The sequence below is a fragment of the Tachypleus tridentatus genome, chromosome 8 (assembly GCF_004210375.1).
Source record: "Tachypleus tridentatus isolate NWPU-2018 chromosome 8, ASM421037v1, whole genome shotgun sequence".
NCBI classification, from domain to species: Eukaryota; Metazoa; Arthropoda; class Merostomata; order Xiphosura; family Limulidae; genus Tachypleus; species Tachypleus tridentatus.
The window spans coordinates 155,464,886-155,488,607 of NC_134832.1; the positions used below are offsets into that span (position 1 = coordinate 155,464,886).

Below are 23,722 nucleotides of genomic sequence, written 5' to 3' on the forward strand. Positions count from 1 at the left end.
TGTTTATTATATATATATATAGAACTATATGATGTACAAGGTGTGAGGGACATTCGTATAATATGAGAAAATTGTTTTACATTTCCTTCTAAATGTTTATTATATATATATAGAGAGAACTATGGTGTACATTCACGTATAATATGAGAAAAATTGTTTTACATTTCCTACTAAATGTTTATTATATATATATATATAGAGAGAGAACTATGACGTGTACAAGGTGGGGACATTCACAATATAATATGAGAAAAATTGTTTTACATTTCCTTCTAAATGTTTATTATATATATATATAGAGAGAACTATGACATGTGTACAAGGTGAGGGACATTCACGTATAATATGAGAAAAAATTGTTTTACATTTCCTTCTAAATGTTTATTATATATATATATATAGAAGAATAATGAGAACTATGACGTGTACAAGGTGAGGGACATTCAATATATAATATGAGAAAAATTGTTTTACATTTCCTTCTAAATGTTTATTATATATATATAGAGAGAGAACTATGACGTGTACAAGGTGAGGGACATTTTATTATATATATAGAAGAACTATGACGTAATACAAGGTGAGGAAGTTATTCACGTATTATGAAAAATTGTTTTGTTCCTTCTATATATGAGAAAATTGTTTTACATTTCCTTCTAAATGTTTATTATATATATATATAGAGAGAACTATGACGTACAAGGTGAGGGACATTCACGTATAATATGAGAAAAATTGTTTTACATTTCCTTCTAAATGTTTATTATATATATATATATAGAGAGAACCTATGACGTGTACAAGGTGAGGGACATTCGTATAATATGAGAAAAATTGTTTTACATTTCCTTCTAAATGTTTATTATATATATATATATAGAGAGAGAACTATGACGTGTACAAGGTGAGGGACATTCACGTATAATATGAGAAAATTGTTTTACATTTCCTTCTAAATGTTTATTATATATATATAGAGAGAGAACTATGACGTGTACAAGGTGAGGGACATTCGTATAATATGAGAAAAATTGTTGTACATTTCCTACTAAATGTTTATTATATATATATATAGAGAGAGAACTATGACGTGTACAAGGTGAGGGACATTCACGTATAATATGAGAAAAATTGTTTTACATTTCCTTCTAAATGTTTATTATATATATATATATAGAGAGAACTATGACGTACAAGGTGAGGGACATTATTACAAGTATAATATGAGAAAAAATTGTTTTACATTTCCTTCTAAATGTTTATTATATATATATAGATATAGAGAACTATGACGTGTACAAGGTGAGGGACATTCATGTATAATATGAGAAAAATTGTTTTACATTTCCTACTAAATGTTTATTATATATATATATAGAGAGAACTATGACGTGTACAAGGTGAGGGACATTCACGTATAATATGAGAAAAATTGTTTTACATTTCCTTCTAAATGTTTATTATATATATATAGAGAGAGAACTATGACGTGTACAAGGTGAGGGACATTCACGTATAATATGAGAAAAATGTTTTACATTTCCTTCTAAATGTTTATTATATATATATAGAGAGAGAACTATGACGTGTACAAGGTGAGGGACATTCAATGTATAATATGAGAAAAATTGTTTTACATTTCCTTCACTAAATGTTTATTATATATATATATAGAGAGAGAACTATGACGTGTACAAGGTGAGGGACATTCACGTATAATATGAGAAAAATTGTTTTACATTTCCTTCTAAATGTTTATTATATATATATAGAGAGAGAACTATGACGTGTGTACAAGGTGAGGGACATTCACGTATAATATGAGAAAAATTGTTTTACATTTCCTTCTAAATGTTTATTATATATATATATAGAGAGAGAACTATGACGTGTACAAGGTGAGGGACATTCACGTATAATATGAGAAAATTGTTTTACATTTCCTTCTAAATGTTTATTATATATATATAGAGAGAGAACTATGACGTGTACAAGGTGAGGGACATTCACGTATAATATGAGAAAAATTGTTTTACATTTCCTACTAAATGTTTATTATATATATATATAGAGAGAGAACTATGACGTGTACAAGGTGAGGGACATTCACGTATAATATGAGAAAAATTGTTTTACATTTCCTTCTAAATGTTTATTATATATATAGAGAGAGAACTATGACGTGTACAAGGTGAGGGACATTCACGTATAATATGAGAAAAATTGTTTTACATTTCCTACTAAATGTTTATTATATATATATATATATAGAGAGAACTATGACGTGTACAAGGTGAGGGACATTCACGTATAATATGAGAAAAATTGTTTTACATTTCCTACTAAATGTTTATATATATATATATAGAGAGAGAGGACTATGACGTGTTTACAAGGTGAGGGACATTCACGTATAATATGAGAAAAATTGTTTTACATTTCCTTCTAAATGTTTATTATATATATATATAGAGAGAACTATGACGTGTACAAGGTGAGGGACATTCACGTATAATATGAGAAAAATTGTTTTACATTTCCTACTAAATGTTTATTATATATATATATAGAGAGAGAACTATGACGTGTACAAGGTGAGGGACATTCACGTATAATATGAGAAAAATTGTTTTACATTTCCTTCTAAATGTTTATTATATATATATATAGAGAGAACTATGACGTGTACAAGGTGAGGGACATTCACGTATAATATGAGAAAAAATTGTTTTACATTTCCTACTAAATGTTTATTATATATATATATATAGAGAGAGAACTATGACGTGTACAAGGTGAGGGACATTCACGTATAATATGAGAAAAATTGTTTTACATTTCCTTACTAAATGTTTATATATATATATATAGAGAGAACTATGACGTGTACAAGGTGAGGGACATTCACGTATAATATGAGAAAAATTGTTTTACATTTCCTTCTAAATGTTTATTATATATATATATAGAGAGAGAACTATGACGTGTACAAGGTGAGGGACATTCGTATAATATGAGAAAAATTGTTTTACATTTCCTTCTAAATGTTTATTATATATATATATAGAGAGAACTATGACGTGTACAAGGTGAGGGACATTCACGTATAATATGAGAAAAATTGTTTTACATTTCCTACTAAATGTTTATTATATATATATATATAGAGAAGAACTATGACGTGTACAAGGTGAGGGACATTCACGTATAATATGAGAAAAATTGTTTTACATTTCCTACTAAATGTTTATTATATATATATAGAGAGAGAACTATGACGTGTACAAGGTGAGGGACATTCACGTATAATATGAGAAAAATTGTTTTACATTTCCTTCTAAATGTTTATTATATATATATAGAGAGAGAACTATGACGTGTACAAGGTGAGGGACATTCACGTATAATATGAGAAAAATTGTTTTACATTTCCTTCTAAATGTTTATTATATATATATATAGAGAGAGAACTATGACGTGTACAAGGTGAGGGACATTCACGTATAATATGAGAAAAATTGTTTTACATTTCCTACTAAATGTTTATTATATATATATATAGAGAGAACTATGACGTGTACAAGGTGAGGGACATTCACGTATAATATGAGAAAAATTGTTTTACATTTCCTACTAAATGTTTATTATATATATATATATAGAGAGAACTATGACGTGTACAAGGTGAGGGACATTCACGTATAATATGAGAAAAATTGTTTTACATTTCCTACTAAATGTTTATTATATATATATATAGAGAGAACTATGACGTGTACAAGGTGAGGGACATTCACGTATAATATGAGAAAAATTGTTTTACATTTCCTACTAAATGTTTATTATATATATATATAGAGAGAGAACTATGACGTGTACAAGGTGAGGGACATTCACGTATAATATGAGAAAAATTGTTTTACATTTCCTTCTAAATGTTTATTATATATATATATATAGAGAGAGAACTATGACGTGTACAAGGTGAGGGACATTCACGTATAATATGAGAAAAATTGTTTTACATTTCCTTCTAAATGTTTATTATATATATATATATAGAGAGAACTATGACGTGTACAAGGTGAGGGACATTCACGTATAATATGAGAAAAATTGTTTTACATTTCCTACTAAATGTTTATTATATATATATAGAGAGAGAACTATGACGTGTACAAGGTGAGGGACATTCACGTATAATATGAGAAAAATTGTTTTACATTTCCTTCTAAATGTTTATTATATATATATATAGAGAGAGAACTATGACGTGTACAAGGTGAGGGACATTCACGTATAATATGAGAAAATTGTTTTACATTTCCTACTAAATGTTTATTATATATATATATAGAGAGAACTATGACGTGTACAAGGTGAGGGACATTCACGTATAATATGAGAAAAATTGTTTTACATTTCCTTCTAAATGTTTATTATATATATATATATAGAGAGAGAACTATGACGTGTACAAGGTGAGGGACATTCACGTATAATATGAGAAAAATTGTTTTACATTTCCTTCTAAATGTTTATTATATATATATAGAGAGAGAACTATGACGTGTACAAGGTGAGGGACATTCACGTATAATATGAGAAAAATTGTTTTACATTTCCTTCTAAATGTTTATTATATATATATAGAGAGAGAACTATGACGTGTACAAGGTGAGGGACATTCACGTATAATATGAGAAAAATTGTTTTACATTTCCTTCTAAATGTTTATTATATATATATATAGAGAGAACTATGACGTGTACAAGGTGAGGGACATTCTCGTATAATATGAGAAAAATTGTTTTACATTTCCTTCTAAATGTTTATTATATATATATATAGAGAGAGAACTATGACGTGTACAAGGTGAGGGACATTCACGTATAATATGAGAAAAATTGTTTTACATTTCCTTCTAAATGTTTATGAGAGAGAACTATGACGTGTACAAGGTGAGGGACATTCGTATAATATGAGAAAAATTGTTTTACATTTCCTACTAAATGTTTATTATATATATATATAGAGAGAACTATGACGTGTACAAGGTGAGGGACATTCACGTATAATATGAGAAAAATTGTTTTACATTTCCTTCTAAATGTTTATTATATATATATATAGAGAGAACTATGACGTGTACAAGGTGAGGGACATTCGTATAATATGAGAAAAATTGTTTTACATTTCCTTCTAAATGTTTATTATATATATATAGAGAGAGAACTATGACGTGTACAAGGTGAGGGACATTCACGTATAATATGAGAAAAATTGTTTTACATTTCCTACTAAATGTTTATTATATATATATAGAGAGAGAACTATGACGTGTACAAGGTGAGGGACATTCACGTATAATATGAGAAAAATTGTTTTACATTTCCTTCTAAATGTTTATTATATATATATAGAGAGAGAACTATGACGTGTACAAGGTGAGGGACATTCGTATAATATGAGAAAATTGTTTTACATTTCCTACTAAATGTTTATTATATATATATATAGAGAGAGACTATGACGTGTACAAGGTGAGGGACATTCACGTATAATATGAGAAAAATTGTTTTACATTTCCTTCTAAATGTTTATTATATATATATATAGAGAGAACTATGACGTGTACAAGGTGAGGGACATTCACGTATAATATGAGAAAAATTGTTTTACATTTCCTACTAAATGTTTATTATATATATATAGAGAGAGAACTATGACGTGTACAAGGTGAGGGACATTCACGTATAATATGAGAAAAATTGTTTTACATTTCCTTCTAAATGTTTATTATATATATATAGAGAGAGAACTATGACGTGTACAAGGTGAGGGACATTCACGTATAATATGAGAAAAATTGTTTTACATTTCCTACTAAATGTTTATTATATATATATAGAGAAAACTATGACGTGTACAAGGTGAGGGACATTCACGTATAATATGAGAAAAATTGTTTTACATTTCCTTCTAAATGTTTATTATATATATATAGAGAGAGAACTATGACGTGTACAAGGTGAGGGACATTCACGTATAATATGAGAAAAATTGTTTTACATTTCCTACTAAATGTTTATTATATATATATAGAGAGAACTATGACGTGTACAAGGTGAGGGACATTCGTATAATATGAGAAAATTGTTTTACATTTCTTACTAAATGTTTATTATATATATATAGAGAGAGAACTATGACGTGTACAAAGTGAGGGACATTCACGTATAATATGAGAAAATTTTTTTACATTTCCTACTAAATGTTTATTATATATATATATATATATAGAGAACTATGACGTGTACAAGGTGAGGGACATTCACGTATAATATGAGAAAAATTGTTTTACATTTCCTTCTAAATGTTTATTATATATATATAGAGAGAGAACTATGACGTGTACAAGGTGAGGGACATTCGTATAATATGAGAAAAATTGTTTTACATTTCCTACTAAATGTTTATTATATATATATATATAGAGAGAGAACTATGACGTGTACAAGGTGAGGGACATTCACGTATAATATGAGAAAAATTGTTTTACATTTCCTTCTAAATGTTTATTATATATATATAGAGAGAGAACTATGACGTGTACAAGGTGAGGGACATTCGTATAATATGAGAAAAATTGTTTTACATTTCCTACTAAATGTTTATTATATATATATATAGAGAGAGAACTATGACGTGTACAAGGTGAGGGACATTCACGTATAATATGAGAAAAATTGTTTTACATTTCCTTCTAAATGTTTATTATATATATATAGAGAGAGAACTATGACGTGTACAAGGTGAGGGACATTCACGTATAATATGAGAAAAATTGTTTTACATTTCCTACTAAATGTTTATTATATATATATATATAGAGAGAACTATGACGTGTACAAGGTGAGGGACATTCACGTATAATATGAGAAAAATTGTTTTACATTTCCTTCTAAATGTTTATTATATATATATAGAGAGAGAACTATGACGTGTACAAGGTGAGGGACATTCACGTATAATATGAGAAAAATTGTTTTACATTTCCTTCTAAATGTTTATTATATATATATAGAGAGAGAACTATGACGTGTACAAGGTGAGGGACATTCACGTATAATATGAGAAAAATTGTTTTACATTTCCTACTAAATGTTTATTATATATATATAGAGAGAGAACTATGACGTGTACAAGGTGAGGGACATTCACGTATAATATGAGAAAAATTGTTTTACATTTCCTTCTAAATGTTTATTATATATATATATAGAGAGAACTATGACGTGTACAAGGTGAGGGACATTCACGTATAATATGAGAAAAATTGTTTTACATTTCCTTCTAAATGTTTATTATATATATATATAGAGAGAGAGACTATGACGTGTACAAGGTGAGGGACATTCGTATAATATGAGAAAAATTGTTTTACATTTCCTACTAAATGTTTATTATATATATATAGAGAGAACTATGACGTGTACAAGGTGAGGGACATTCACGTATAATATGAGAAAAATTGTTTTACATTTCTTTCTAAATGTTTATTATATATATATATAGAGAGAACTATGACGTGTACAAGGTGAGGGACATTCGTATAATATGAGAAAAATTGTTTTACATTTCCTTCTAAATGTTTATTATATATATATAGAGAGAGAACTATGACGTGTACAAGGTGAGGGACATTCGTATAATATGAGAAAAATTGTTTTACATTTCCTACTAAATGTTTATTATATATATATATAGAGAGAGAACTATGACGTGTACAAGGTGAGGGACATTCACGTATAATATGAGAAAAATTGTTTTACATTTCCTTCTAAATGTTTATTATATATATATATAGAGAGAGAACTATGACGTGTACAAGGTGAGGGACATTCGTATAATATGAGAAAAATTGTTTTACATTTCCTACTAAATGTTTATTATATATATATATAGAGAGAGAACTATGACGTGTACAAGGTGAGGGACATTCACGTATAATATGAGAAAAATTGTTTTACATTTCCTTCTAAATGTTTATTATATATATATATAGAGAGAACTATGACGTGTACAAGGTGAGGGACATTCGTATAATATGAGAAAAATTGTTTTACATTTCCTACTAAATGTTTATTATATATATATATAGAGAGAGAACTATGACGTGTACAAGGTGAGGGACATTCACGTATAATATGAGAAAAATTGTTTTACATTTCCTTCTAAATGTTTATTATATATATATAGAGAGAGAACTATGACGTGTACAAGGTGAGGGACATTCACGTATAATATGAGAAAAATTGTTTTACATTTCCTACTAAATGTTTATTATATATATATAGAGAGAACTATGACGTGTACAAGGTGAGGGACATTCACGTATAATATGAGAAAAATTGTTTTACATTTCCTTCTAAATGTTTATTATATATATATAGAGAGAAACTATGACGTGTACAAGGTGAGGGACTTCACGTATAATATGAGAAAAATTGTTTTACATTTCCTACTAAATGTTTATTATATATATATAGAGAGAACTATGACGTGTACAAGGTGAGGGACATTCGTATAATATGAGAAAAATTGTTTTACATTTCTTACTAAATGTTTATTATATATATATAGAGAGAGAACTATGACGTGTACAAAGTGAGGGACTTCACGTATAATATGAGAAAAATTGTTTTACATTTCCTACTAAATGTTTATTATATATATATATATATATAGAGAACTATGACGTGTACAAGGTGAGGGACATTCAAGTATAATATGAGAAAAATTGTTTTACATTTCCTTCTAAATGTTTATTATATATATATAGAGAGAGAACTATGACGTGTACAAGGTGAGGGACATTCACGTATAATATGAGAAAAATTGTTTTACATTTCCTTCTAAATGTTTATTATATATATATATATAGAGAGAGAACTATGACGTGTACAAGGTGAGGGACATTCGTATAATATGAGAAAAATTGTTTTACATTTCCTTCTAAATGTTTATTATATATATATATATATATAGAACTATGACGTGTACAATGTGAGGGACTTCACGTATAATATGAGAAAAATTGTTTTACATTTCCTTCTAAATGTTTATTATATATATATATAGAGAGAGAGACTATGACGTGTACAAGGTGAGGGACATTCGTATAATATGAGAAAAATTGTTTTACATTTCCTACTAAATGTTTATTATATATATATAGAGAGAGAACTATGACGTGTACAAGGTGAGGGACATTCGTATAATATGAGAAAAATTGTTTTACATTTCCTACTAAATGTTTATTATATATATATATAGAGAGAACTATGACGTGTACAAGGTGAGGGACATTCACGTATAATATGAGAAAAATTGTTTTACATTTCCTTCTAAATGTTTATTATATATATATATAGAGAGAACTATGACGTGTACAAGGTGAGGGACATCCGTATAATATGAGAAAAATTGTTTTACATTTCCTACTAAATGTTTATTATATATATATATAGAGAGAGAACTATGACGTGTACAAGGTGAGGGACATTCACGTATAATATGAGAAAATTGTTTTACATTTCCTACTAAATGTTTATTATATATATATAGAGAGAGAACTATGACGTGTACAAGGTGAGGGACATTCACGTATAATATGAGAAAAATTGTTTTACATTTCCTTCTAAATGTTTATTATATATATATAGAGAGAGAACTATGACGTGTACAAGGTGAGGGACATTCGTATAATATGAGAAAAATTGTTGTACATTTCCTACTAAATGTTTATTATATATATATAGAGAGAGAGAACTATGACGTGTACAAGGTGAGGGACATTCACGTATAATATGAGAAAAATTGTTTTACATTTCCTTCTAAATGTTTATTATATATATATAGAGAGAGAACTATGACGTGTACAAGGTGAGGGACATTCGTATAATATGAGAAAAATTGTTTTACATTTCCTACTAAATGTTTATTATATATATATAGAGAGAGAGAACTATGACGTGTACAAGGTGAGGGACATTCACGTATAATATGAGAAAAATTGTTTTACATTTCCTTCTAAATGTTTATTATATATATATAGAGAGAGAACTATGACGTGTACAAGGTGAGGGACATTCGTATAATATGAGAAAAATTGTTGTACATTTCCTACTAAATGTTTATTATATATATATAGAGAGAGAGAACTATGACGTGTACAAGGTGAGGGACATTCACGTATAATATGAGAAAAATTGTTTTACATTTCCTTCTAAATGTTTATTATATATATATAGAGAGAGAACTATGACGTGTACAATGTGAGGGACATTCACGTATAATATGAGAAAAATTGTTTTACATTTCCTACTAAATGTTTATTATATATATATATATATAGAAAACTATGACGTGTACAAGGTGAGGGACTTCACGTATAATATGAGAAAAATTGTTTTACATTTCCTTCTAAATGTTTATTATATATATATAGAGAGAGAACTATGACGTGTACAAGGTGAGGGACATTCACGTATAATATGAGAAAAATTGTTGTACATTTCCTACTAAATGTTTATTATATATATATATATATATAGAGAAAACTATGACGTGTACAAGGTGAGGGACTTCACGTATAATATGAGAAAAATTGTTTTACATTTCCTACTAAATGTTTATTATATATATATAGAGAGAGAACTATGACGTGTACAAGGTGAGGGACTTCACGTATAATATGAGAAAAATTGTTTTACATTTCCTTCTAAATGTTTATTATATATATATATAGAGAGAACTATGACGTGTACAAGGTGAGGGACATTCGTATAATATGAGAAAAATTGTTTTACATTTCCTTCTAAATGTTTATTATATATATATATAGAGAGAGAGAACTATGACGTGTACAAGGTGAGGGACATTCGTATAATATGAGAAAAATTGTTGTACATTTCCTACTAAATGTTTATTATATATATATAGAGAGAGAACTATGACGTGTACAAGGTGAGGGACATTCGTATAATATGAGAAAAATTGTTTTACATTTCCTTCTAAATGTTTATTATATATATATATATATAGAACTATGACGTGTACAAAGTGAGGGACTTCACGTATAATATGAGAAAAATTGTTGTACATTTCCTTCTAAATGTTTATTATATATATATAGAGAGAGAACTATGACGTGTACAAGGTGAGGGACATTCACGTATAATATGAGAAAAATTGTTTTACATTTCCTACTAAATGTTTATTATATATATATATATATAGAAAACTATGACGTGTACAAGGTGAGGGACTTCACGTATAATATGAGAAAAATTGTTTTACATTTCCTTCTAAATGTTTATTATATATATAGAGAGAGAACTATGACGTGTACAAGGTGAGGGACATTCGTATAATATGAGAAAAATTGTTGTACATTTCCTACTAAATGTTTATTATATATATATAGAGAGAGAACTATGACGTGTACAAGGTGAGGGACATTCACGTATAATATGAGAAAAATTGTTTTACATTTCCTTCTAAATGTTTATTATATATATATAGAGAGAGAACTATGACGTGTACAAGGTGAGGGACATTCGTATAATATGAGAAAAATTGTTTTACATTTCCTTCTAAATGTTTATTATATATATATAGAGAGAGAACTATGACGTGTACAAGGTGAGGGACATTCACGTATAATATGAGAAAAATTGTTTTACATTTCCTTCTAAATGTTTATTATATATATATAGAGAGAGAACTATGACGTGTACAAGGTGAGGGACTTCACGTATAATATGAGAAAAATTGTTTTACATTTCCTTCTAAATGTTTATTATATATATATAGAGAGAGAACTATGACGTGTACAAAGTGAGGGACTTCACGTATAATATGAGAAAATTTTTTTTACATTTCCTACTAAATGTTTATTATATATATATATATAGAGAGAACTATGACGTGTACAAGGTGAGGGACATTCAAGTATAATATGAGAAAAATTGTTTTACATTTCCTTTTAAATGTTTATTATATATATATATATAGAGAACTATGACGTGTACAAGGTGAGGGACATTCACGTATAATATGAGAAAAATTGTTTTACATTTCCTTCTAAATGTTTATTATATATATATAGAGAGAGAACTATGACGTGTACAAGGTGAGGGACATTCGTATAATATGAGAAAAATTGTTGTACATTTCCTACTAAATGTTTATTATATATATATAGAGAGAGAACTATGACGTGTACAAGGTGAGGGACATTCACGTATATTATGAGAAAAATATTTTTACATTTCCTTCTAAATGTTTATTATATATATATAGAGAGAGAACTATGACGTGTACAAGGTGAGGGACATTCGTATAATATGAGAAAAATTGTTTTACATTTCCTTCTAAATGTTTATTATATATTTATAGAGAGAGAACTATGACGTGTACAAGGTGAGGGACATTCACGTATAATATGAGAAAAATTGTTTTACATTTCCTTCTAAATGTTTATTATATATATAGAGAGAGAACTATGACGTGTACAAGGTGAGGGACATTCGTATAATATGAGAAAAATTGTTTTACATTTCCTACTAAATGTTTATTATATATATATAGAGAGAGAACTATGACGTGTACAAGGTGAGGGACATTCACGTATAATATGAGAAAAATTGTTTTGCATTTCCTACTAAATGTTTATTATATATATATATAGAAAACTATGACGTGTACAAGGTGAGGGACTTCACGTATAATATGAGAAAAATTGTTTTACATTTCCTTCTAAATGTTTATTATATATATAGAGAGAGAGAACTATGACGTGTACAAGGTGAGGGACTTCACGTATAATATGAGAAAAATTGTTGTACATTTCCTTCTAAATGTTTATTATATATATATAGAGAGAGAACTATGACGTGTACAAGGTGAGGGACATTCACGTATAATATGAGAAAAATTGTTTTACATTTCCTACTAAATGTTTATTATATATATATATAGAAAACTATGACGTGTACAAGGTGAGGGACTTCACGTATAATATGAGAAAAATTGTTTTACATTTCCTACTAAATATTTATTATATATATATAGAGAGAGAACTATGACGTGTACAAGGTGAGGGACTTCACGTATAATATGAGAAAAATTGTTTTACATTTCCTTCTAAATGTTTATTATATATATATAGAGAGAACTATGACGTGTACAAAGTGAGGGACTTCACGTATAATATGAGAAAAATTGTTTTACATTTCCTTTTAAATGTTTATTATATATATATAGAGAGAGAACTATGACGTGTACAAGGTGAGGGACATTCACGTATAATATGAGAAAAATTGTTTTACATTTCCTTCTAAATGTTTATTATATATATATAGAGAGAGAACTATGACGTGTACAAGGTGAGGGACATTCACGTATAATATGAGAAAAATTGTTTTACATTTCCTACTAAATGTTTATTATATATATATAGAGAGAGAACTATGACGTGTACAAGGTGAGGGACATTCACGTATAATATGAGAAAATTGTTTTACATTTCCTACTAAATGTTTATTATATATATATAGAGAGAGAGAACTATGACGTGTACAAGGTGAGGGACATTCACGTATAATATGAGAAAAATTGTTTTACATTTCCTTTTATATAAATTTATTATATATATACATAGAGAGAGAACTATGACATGTACAAGGTGAGGGACATTCACGTATAATATGAGAAAAATTGTTTTACATTTCCTTCTAAATGTTTATTCTGTAATACTTTAAGACGTTACAAACTAATACAAACTGACTACCAACTTCATGGAAGCTACTTGTTTGTGTTTCTACTCCTAACATATAAACTTAATATTTTTTATGAATTACTCTCACATATTTTTGTTTCAAAATCACCATAGTAACCTAATGTTCTGTACTTTAAGTATTATATCGAGAAACGTTCTTATGATTACCAGTCGTGTGGTCAACAATGTTAATAATGATGTTTGTAGAACAGAACTGATAGCATAATGAGTTTGTCACCAACCGGCTGAAATAAAAAACAATTACAGCCAATAACTCGAGTTATCCATTGTCGAAAGGTGACACAAACGTTTTGTTATGTTTCTACAAGCATCAATGATTTAAATATTAGCATTATTTGTCAAAACATTGAAATGAAGAATTATATAGTTATTACTTGGATTTAAAATATATTAAACACTTACCGAAACTTGAAAAATTAGAAAGCTAGTTGAGGGTTCTTTGGTTAAAGTTTATGTATACGTATACATGACAAGTGTTGCATTTAAAACGCCTCGTCGAGGGGGGGCGGAGTAGGAATTCTGTAAGTTGATATTTAAAAGAAAGATGTTTACAAATTTAAATTAAAATTAATAATATGCCGATTGGATTAATATTAATTTCCGATCAAATAAAGCAAAAACCAACCTGGTACGAGAATAGCTAAGTAAATATACTTTTCTTACGTTTTTACTTTAAAAAAATTAGAATACGTTTCGTCATTTCGATATTCTTGTCGTTATCGATATTTTCGGCCATAAACCCAATAGAATCCCACGAGGTTCTGCCATCCTAGGAGATTTTGGGTAGATCTCAGTATATTTATATTAAGCTAACGTTGCAAAGAATCTAAAGTTATGGTTAAAACAGTAGGCGATAATAATGGGCCTAGAATTTTGTTATATATATTATCAATAGTTCGACTTGTTTTAATGTGAAAGTAATTCAACCTAGATTTTACTGTAATTATTACTTTAACACTTGTAATGTATTTCACTACAATTGATTCGTTACTTACTGTCGCAAACTGACCTACTAGAAACTACTTCTTGGACGGATAATAATAAAACAATCAAATACCTGAATACTTCAAATTAAAATACATCTAGACGTAATATTCCGTTCTTCATCAGGTGGAAACTATTGGTGACGCCTATATGGTGGTGTCTGGACTACCAATCAGAAACGGAAACGAACACGTGAATGAGATCGCGCGCATGTCTTTGTCGCTGTTACATGCTATTGACAGATTCAAAATCCGTCATCGGCCAGACAAGAAGGTTCAGCTGAGAATTGGAATCCATTCTGGTGAGTGTCGAAAACAGAAATATGAGAACTATAACTGGGCTACACTTTATAAAAAAATATGAGATTGATCAGACAGAGTAACCTACAGATCTGCTGGCACAACAAATCGTATTATTTTCATGAGTGTCAGACTCTTGACATCCGTGTATGATAACGCACTTTCTCTCTCTATTTATTTATTCTTCATAAACAAATCAAAATCTCTCACAGCCATAATTGCCACACACGAACTAGCAGACTTACGGTCCTACAAATAATTCATTTTATAATTACAAATACTAATAGTTATCTATTAGATACTTTCCGATAAATTACAAAATGAATCACGTGTAAGTACACTGATTAATGTGTGTTCATGTGTTTTTTAGGGCCATGTGCTGCAGGGGTTGTGGGGCTAAAGATGCCGAGATACTGCCTGTTTGGAGACACTGTTAACACAGCCTCCAGAATGGAAAGCAACGGAGCGGGTGAGAGCTTCTAGAAATGATGAGTGAATAACCTTATTATAAATGTTCATAAACTGTAAAATTTCCTGTTTCTTTTCAACCTAACGGCTGTTTTTAGCGTTGGAGTAACCACCAACTGTACCAATACAACGGCTATTTTTAGCGTTGGAAGGACCACCAACTGTACAAATACAACGACTATTTTTAGCGTTGGAAGGACCACCAACTGTACCAATACAACGGTTGTTTTACCGTTGAGGAACCACCAACTGTACCAATACAACGGTTATTTTAGCGTTGGAGTAACCACCAACTGTACCAATACAACGGCTATTTTAGCGTTGGAAGGACCACCAACTGTACAAATACAACGACTATTTTAGCGTTGGAAGGACCACCAACTGTACCAATACAACGGCTGTTTTAACGTTTGAAGGACCACTAACTGTACCAATACAACGGCTGTTTTAGCGTTGGAGTAACCATTAACTATACCAATACAACCGCTGTTTTACCGTTGAAAGGACCACCAACTGTACCAATACAACGGTTGTTTTAGCGTTGGAGTAACCACCAACTATACCAATACAACGGCTATTTTATCGTTGGAAGGACCACCAACTGTACCAATACAACGGCTGTTTTCACCGTTAGAGTAACCATCAACTGTACCAATACAACGGCTATTTTTACCGTTGGAGGAACTACCAACTGTACCAATACAACGGCTATTTTTAGCGTTGGAAGGACCACCAGCTGTACCAATACAACGGCTGTTTTTACCGTTGGAGGAACCACCAACTGTACCAATACAACGGCTATTTTTAGCGTTGGAGTAACCACCAACTGTACCAATACAACGGCTATTTTTAGCGTTGGAAGGACCACCAGCTGTACCAATACAACGACTGTTTTTACCGTTGGAGGAACCACCAACTGTACCAATACAACGGCTATTTTTTAGCGTTGGAGTAACCACCAACTGTACCAATACAACGGCTATTTTTAGCGTTGGAAGGACCACCAGCTGTACCAAAACAACGGATGTTTTTACCGTTGGAGGAACCACCAACTGTACCAATACAACGGCTATTTTTATCGTTGGAAGGACCACCAACTGTACCAATACAACGGCTGTTTTCATCGTTAGAGTAACCATCAACTGTACCAATACAACGGCTAATTTTAGCGTTGGAAGGACCACCAGCTGTAGCAATACAACGGCTGTTTTTACCGTTGGAGGAACCACCAACTGTACCAATACAACGGCTGTTTTTACCGTTGGAGGAACCACCAACTGTACCAATACAACGGCTGTTTTTACCTTTGAAGTAACCACCAACTGTACCAATACAACGGCTGTTTTTACCGTTGGAGTAACCATCAACTGTACCAATACAACGGCTGTTTTTACCGTTGGAGTAACCATCAACTGTACCAATACAACGGCTACATTTAACTGTTAGAGGAACCGAAATAATCTGAACTACTGCTTGCTGTCTGTCAAGTTCAAATAATATATATATATATTTAACAAAGCTACAAAATAAGCTATCTGTCTTTTGCCCACGACGGGTATCGAGACCCAATTTCTAACATTGTAAGTCTGCAGACATACCATTGAAACACTGGGTAACAAATGTATTTAACATTTACAGATTAATTTCATATTAAGAGTTGACCTGTATGATCAAGTTTCTAACACATATTAAAAATATTAGTGAAAATAATTATAAAATCTATCATGTTGTTTATAAGCCTAAAATTCATTTTTCGACAGACGCAATGTGCGGAGCACAGATATCTTATTGTGTTTAATAATAGCAGTGAATGCGTATTGATTTTTTTTTAATTTATGTTTTCTCCGATTTAGTGAAATTATTCATCGCTTATAAGGCAAAAATATTGTGATTCGATCCTTGCAGTAAGCATGGTACTGTTTGGTTAAGAAATAAACACAACGAGGAGTCATGAGATTAAAAATAACTTTATTGGGATCGTTGTAATTATGAAAATAATTCCACTTTAAAACAAATGTTTACATATTTTAAGATACTTATTTTGTAGTATATGGTGCTACTTTGAAACTTTTGCCCGAATACGTTAAACCTTCATTTTCTAAACAGCCATGAGAGTACACGTTAGTCATCATACTAAGACTATGTTGGACGAATTCGGGACCTTTATACTGAGTCTGCGTGGAGACACAGAGATTAAGGTAAGTAGTCTGTGTTGTATTTCACTCATTGGAATTAACTGTCCATAATTTTGATAGACCAGAGGGAAGACAAATAGATAATCAATACCATCCACTGTCAACACTTGGCCAACGAATATTAGAATTGACCATTTCATTATAACGCCCCCTACGGATTAAGGGGGCGAACATGTTAAACGGTGGGTTTTATTCCCGCGATTCACAGCTCTTTAACCACCTGGCCATTCCTGCCTCCGATAGCACACACCGCCAACATTTACATTACGTCTGTCAGACCAAATAGTGTTGAATTGACTGTCACTCTTATAATGAACCAACTACCTCAGAGTACGGATTGCGATTTATTTATTTTTAGAGTAAAGAGTTGCGAGTCACCGGATCTCAGCTTCCAAGTCTGAAATGGTCACCACTGCCCGGTTACACATGTTACATATTTACATCATTACTCAAGGCTTAAATATACTTATTAATAATTACTATATATTGCAGATATAAATAAAAGCTGATATTTTAATTAAATTATTTTTTCTTGACATGTCCCAGACAATCAAAATTTACTACTGTCACAGTAACATGTCCGAGTATTGTTTACTACTGTCACAGTAACATGTCGTCCGAGTATTGTTTACTACTGTCACAGTAACATGTCGTCCGAGTATTGTTTACTACTGTCACAGTGACATGTCGTCCGAGTATTGAGATGTCGAAGAAATAGATTTCCCAGAAGGACGTCTGGAGGAGTCGTCAGTTCTAACCATTCGCAGCAGTGCGTTGTCTCTCAGTCAAGTAAGAACTGTTCGAAAATGCACGATGTCAAAATAACATTGTGTGCGCTCACTAGATGGCAAAACGGTGCCAGCCCACCCATAGATTTTCTATTAGACTATCGCGCGCTTTTCAACTTTACCATTTCGATATAGTCAGCTCACATTATCTTTAGTTAGTCATGGTATACAACTCTTGATATGTTATCGGATTTAACACCTCAACCGCCGTCTCAAACCAACTGACAAGCTGGATGTGTCCTAACGCTGGGTCTGATTACTTGTTATGGAGTTCTTCTATTCACGTTGTATGTAATACAAAGTTATTAAAATATACCGTTTTACTATAGCTGTTCTCTGAAAAAACATTAAAATATACCGTTTTACTATAGCTGTTCTCTGAAAAAATATTAAAATATACCGTTTTACTATAGCTGTTCTCTGAAAAAATATTAAAATATACCGTTTTACTATAGCTGTTCTCTGAAAAAACATTAAAATATACCGTTTTACTATAGCTTTCCTCTGAAAAACATTAAAATATACCGTTTTACTATAGCTGTTCTCTGAAAAAACATTAAAATATACCGTTTTACTATAGCTGTCCTCTGAAAATACATTAAAATATACCGTTTTACTATAGCTGTCCTCTGAAAATATATTAAAATATACCGTTTTACTATAGCTGTTCTCTGAAAAAACATTAAAATATACCGTTTTACTATAGCTGTTCTCTGAAAAACATTAAAATATACCGTTTTACTATAGCTGTCCTCTGAAAAAACATTAAAATATACCGTTTTACTATAGCTGTTCTCTGAAAAAACATTAAAATATACCGTTTTACTATAGCTGTCCTCTGAAAAACATTAAAATATACCGTTTTACTATAGCTGTTCTCTGAAAAAACATTAAAATATACCGTTTTACTATAGCTGTTCTCTGAAAAAACATTAAAATATACCGTTTTACTCTAGTTGCATGCAAAAAATATTTAAGTATACAATTTCACTATAGCTGTCCCATAAGAAACATTTAAGTATGTTGTTTTCCTACAACATGCTGTCCTGTAAAAATATTAAATTATACTGTTTTACACTATCTAAAATAATCGTTTCTCTATAATGTTCTGAAAAAAAACATTAATGTATGCCATTTTACTATAGTTGTCCTGTTAAAAAACATTAAAGTATACCCATTTCTTTTAGCTGTCCTGTAAAAAACATTAAAGTATACCCATTTCTTTTAGCTGTCCTGTAAAAAACATTAAAGTATACCTATTTCTTTTAGCTGTCCTGTAAAAAACATTAAAGTATACCCATTTCTTGTAGCTGTCCTGTAAAAAACATTAAAGTATATCGTTTTACCATGGCTGTCCTGGAAAAAATTAAAATATGCCGTTTTACTATAGTTGACCTGTAAAAAACATTAAAGTATACCAATTTCTTTTAGTTGACCTGTAAAAAAACTAAAGTATACCGTTTTACTGTAGCTGTCTTGTGAACAAATTACAATATACTGTTTTATTATGGCTGTCCTGTAAACATATTAAAATATTCCGTTTCACTATAGTTGTTCTGAAAAACATGACGTATCAGAAACTGGTAAATAGGAGCATCTTTATATGTTTAAAAGTAATTGTCTTTGAAACATAAAGGTGTTCAAGAGATAAAAACCTGTAATGTTACCTCTTTCCTTAATTGCATTTGTTTTGTGTAGGGAAAAGGAATCATTCGAACATACTGGCTGGAAGGCGAAAGAGACATGCCTAACTACCAGATCCTGTCGCAACTGGATTAATATGGAATCTTCTTTAAATCGTGTTACTAAAGGACTTTTCACATTTCTGTTTTCAAAACAAAAAACGTAAAACCTGCTTTTATCATTCATGTACTTATCAAGCCTTTCTTACACTCATTTAAATTTTCTGTCTGTAACATCTGAAGGTAACCCATTTAAAGGCTAGCCATCCTCTTATAAAAATAAAACTTGAAAATAACTTCTGACCTGCCAAACTTTATACTTGTGTCCCCTAGCTCTTCTGTTCTCGTTGATAAATATGACAAAAGATGGTTCATTATCATTATCAATTCCTTTTACAATATTAAACATTTCAATCAGATCCTCCAAAAATTATCTTTTACCAAGAGAAAACAATGTTAGATATTTCAGACTTTGTTCATATGACGAACTCTTCATCTCAGGGATCATTCTAGTATTCCTTTTCTGAACCCATTCCAACAGTTCAATGTCCTTCTTTTTAAAGGTACGTAGCCCAAAACTGAACACGATATTCTAAATATGGCCTAACCAGTGTATCATCTGTACAATGAAATTATAACATCAGTAGACTTGTATTCAATATTTCTGTATAAAATCCTATTTGTCCTACCACTAGCAACAGTATGTTGCTTGGAGGGCTCTAGAAGACATCAAGATCTCTCTTTATTTCGTTACACAGTTAAGTTTTTTCTCATGTAAATTATGCTTATTTTATGATAACCCAGATCCATTATCTTGCATTTATCATAATTAAAACCCATCTACCATTTATTCTCCCAACTTACTAAATGATCTAAATCATTTTGTAAATCAGCAGCATCCTCTTCACAGCCACCAACACCCAAGACCTTAATATCATCTGTAATATTAAGTAATTTATTGACCACTTTTTTATGTGTTATCGATGTAAATCAAAAAAGAGCAAAGATCCTAAGAATCATGATGTACTTTATTTGCAACATTATTCCACTTTAATTGTACTCCATCTGTAAACATCATCTGGTTTCTTTCATCCAGCTACTCTTCTATCCAATTTTCTAACTTATTCTCCAAACCTATATAAATATTTTCATAATCCTTTTTATGTGGCATCTTGTTAAATACTTTCTGATAATCCATATAACCAAATCTACATCAATATCCTTATATACATAAGTAGTAACCGTTTCAAAGTTTGTCAAAAGATTTATAAGGCAAGATTTCCCTTTAGTGAACCAATGTGGACGATCCAATAAAACTACAAACTTTGTTAAATAACTTTACGACAAGCATCTTTTAATAGGCTTTCCAAAACTTTTTCCACAACTATTATAAGACTCGTATAATAGGCCTATAATTACTGGAACAATTTTTATTTTCTCCCTTGAAAAGAGGAGTTACATTAACTTACTTTCACTCTTCTTGTACCTGCCCACCATTCAAGGACTGACAAAAAATAGTAACAAGTGGCTCACATATCCCATTTTTAACTTCTTTCAAAACCCTTGGGTAAATATTATCTGGTCCAGGAACTTTATTGTTTATTTTTAAACTTACCAAGGTATTATTAACCAGCTCAGAATTTATGCATACATTTTTCCATCTGTCAACTATTCAAGATCTATTATCATCCAAACATTTTGTTTATCCTTAATGTATTTAAATGTCCTAACTCCATCCTAACATTTTGTTTATTCTTAATGTATTTAAATGTCGTGATTCCATCCTAAAATTTTGTTTATCCTTAATGTATTTAAATGTCCTAACTTCATCTTAACATTGTGTTTATCCTTAATGTATTTAAATGTCCTAACTTCATCTTAACATTGTGTTTATCCTTAATGTATTTAAATGCCCTAACTCCATCCTAACATTTTGTTTATTCTTAATGTATTTAAATGTCGTAATTCCATCCTAAAATTTTGTTTATCCTTAATGTATTTAAATGTCCTAACTCCATCTTAACATTTTGTTTATCCTTAATGTATTTAAATGTCCTAACTTCATCTTAACATTGTGTTTATCCTTAATGTATTTAAATGTCCTAACTCCATCTTAACATTGTGTTTATCCTTAATGTATTTAAATGGCCTAACTTCATCTTAACATTGTGTTTATCCTTAATGTATTTAAATGTCCTAACTCCATCTTAACATTGTGTTTATCCTTAATGTATTTAAATGTCCTAACTCCATCCTAACATTGTGTTTATCCTTAATGTATTTAAATGTCCTAACTCCATCCTAACATTTTGTTTATTCTTAATGTATTTAAATGTCGTAATTCCATCCTAAAATTTTGTTTATCCTTAATGTATTTAAATGTCCTAACTTCATCTTAACATTGTGTTTATCCTTAATGTATTTAAATGTCCTAACTTCATCTTAACATTGTGTTTATATTTAATGTATCTAAATGTCCTAACTCCATCCTCTCATTGTGTTTATCCTTAATGTATTTAAATGTCCTAACTCCATCCTAACATTGTGTTTATACTTAATGTATTTAAATGTCCTAACTTCATCTTAACATTGTGTTTATCCTTAATGTATCTAAATGTCCTAACTCCATCCTAACATTGTGTTTATCCTTAATGTATTTAAATGTCCTAACTCCATCTTAACATTGTGTTTATCCTTAATGTATTTAAATGTCCTAACTTCATCTTAACATTGTGTTTATCCTTAATGTATCTAAATGTCCTAACTCCATCCTAACATTGTGTTTATCCTTAATGTATCTAAATGTCCTAACTCCATCTTAACATTGTGTTTATCCTTAATGTATTTAAATGTCCTAATTCCATCCTAACATTGTGTTTATCCTTAATGTATTTAAATGTCCTAACTCCAACCTAACATTTTGTTCATCCCTAATGTATTTTAATGTCCTAACTCCATCCTAACATTATGTTTATCCTTAATGTATTTAAAGAAATTCTCACTGTTAATTTCCACATTGTCAGGTAACTTTTCCCTACATCCTTTGTTGTGTTTGAACTTCCTGTTTCAACTGTTTTGACCTTTCATAATCCTCTAAATCTTCTGTTATACCAGTCAGTTTAAATTTATTAAATCTGTGATGCTTTTATTTAATCTCATCTCTTATACTCTTCATGAGACAACTTGATTACTTACCCTTTTCTTTCTGTAAGGTTTATTTTGAATATAAAATATTAAAGTCGCTTAGTGTTTCCAAGTAACTCTTCTGACCAATTCACAACAAACATTTTTATCGCATTCTTTAAAATATAGTTTTTGAAATTTGTAACTAAATATCATTATTTCCTATCTTTGTAAGCAGTAAAACATTGAACCTAATAGATCAATGATCACTTGTACTCAGATGTTTCCCAATTTCCACTCCTCAATCATTTCTATA

General features: G+C 30.0%; 1 protein-coding gene across 1 annotated transcript; it reads left to right on the forward strand.

Moving 5' to 3' along the window:
* The first annotated feature begins 207 nt into the window (after positions 1 to 207).
* LOC143223787 (atrial natriuretic peptide receptor 1-like) lies at positions 208 to 22,104 on the forward strand. Its single transcript, XM_076452214.1, has 5 exons — positions 208 to 223; positions 14,978 to 15,152; positions 15,521 to 15,619; positions 17,725 to 17,816; positions 20,300 to 22,104. Exons 2-5 carry the CDS (start codon positions 15,002 to 15,004, stop codon positions 20,378 to 20,380), a joined length of 423 nt encoding a protein of 140 aa, XP_076308329.1. The 5' UTR covers positions 208 to 223; positions 14,978 to 15,001; the 3' UTR covers positions 20,381 to 22,104.
* The last annotated feature ends 1,618 nt before the right edge of the window (positions 22,105 to 23,722 follow it).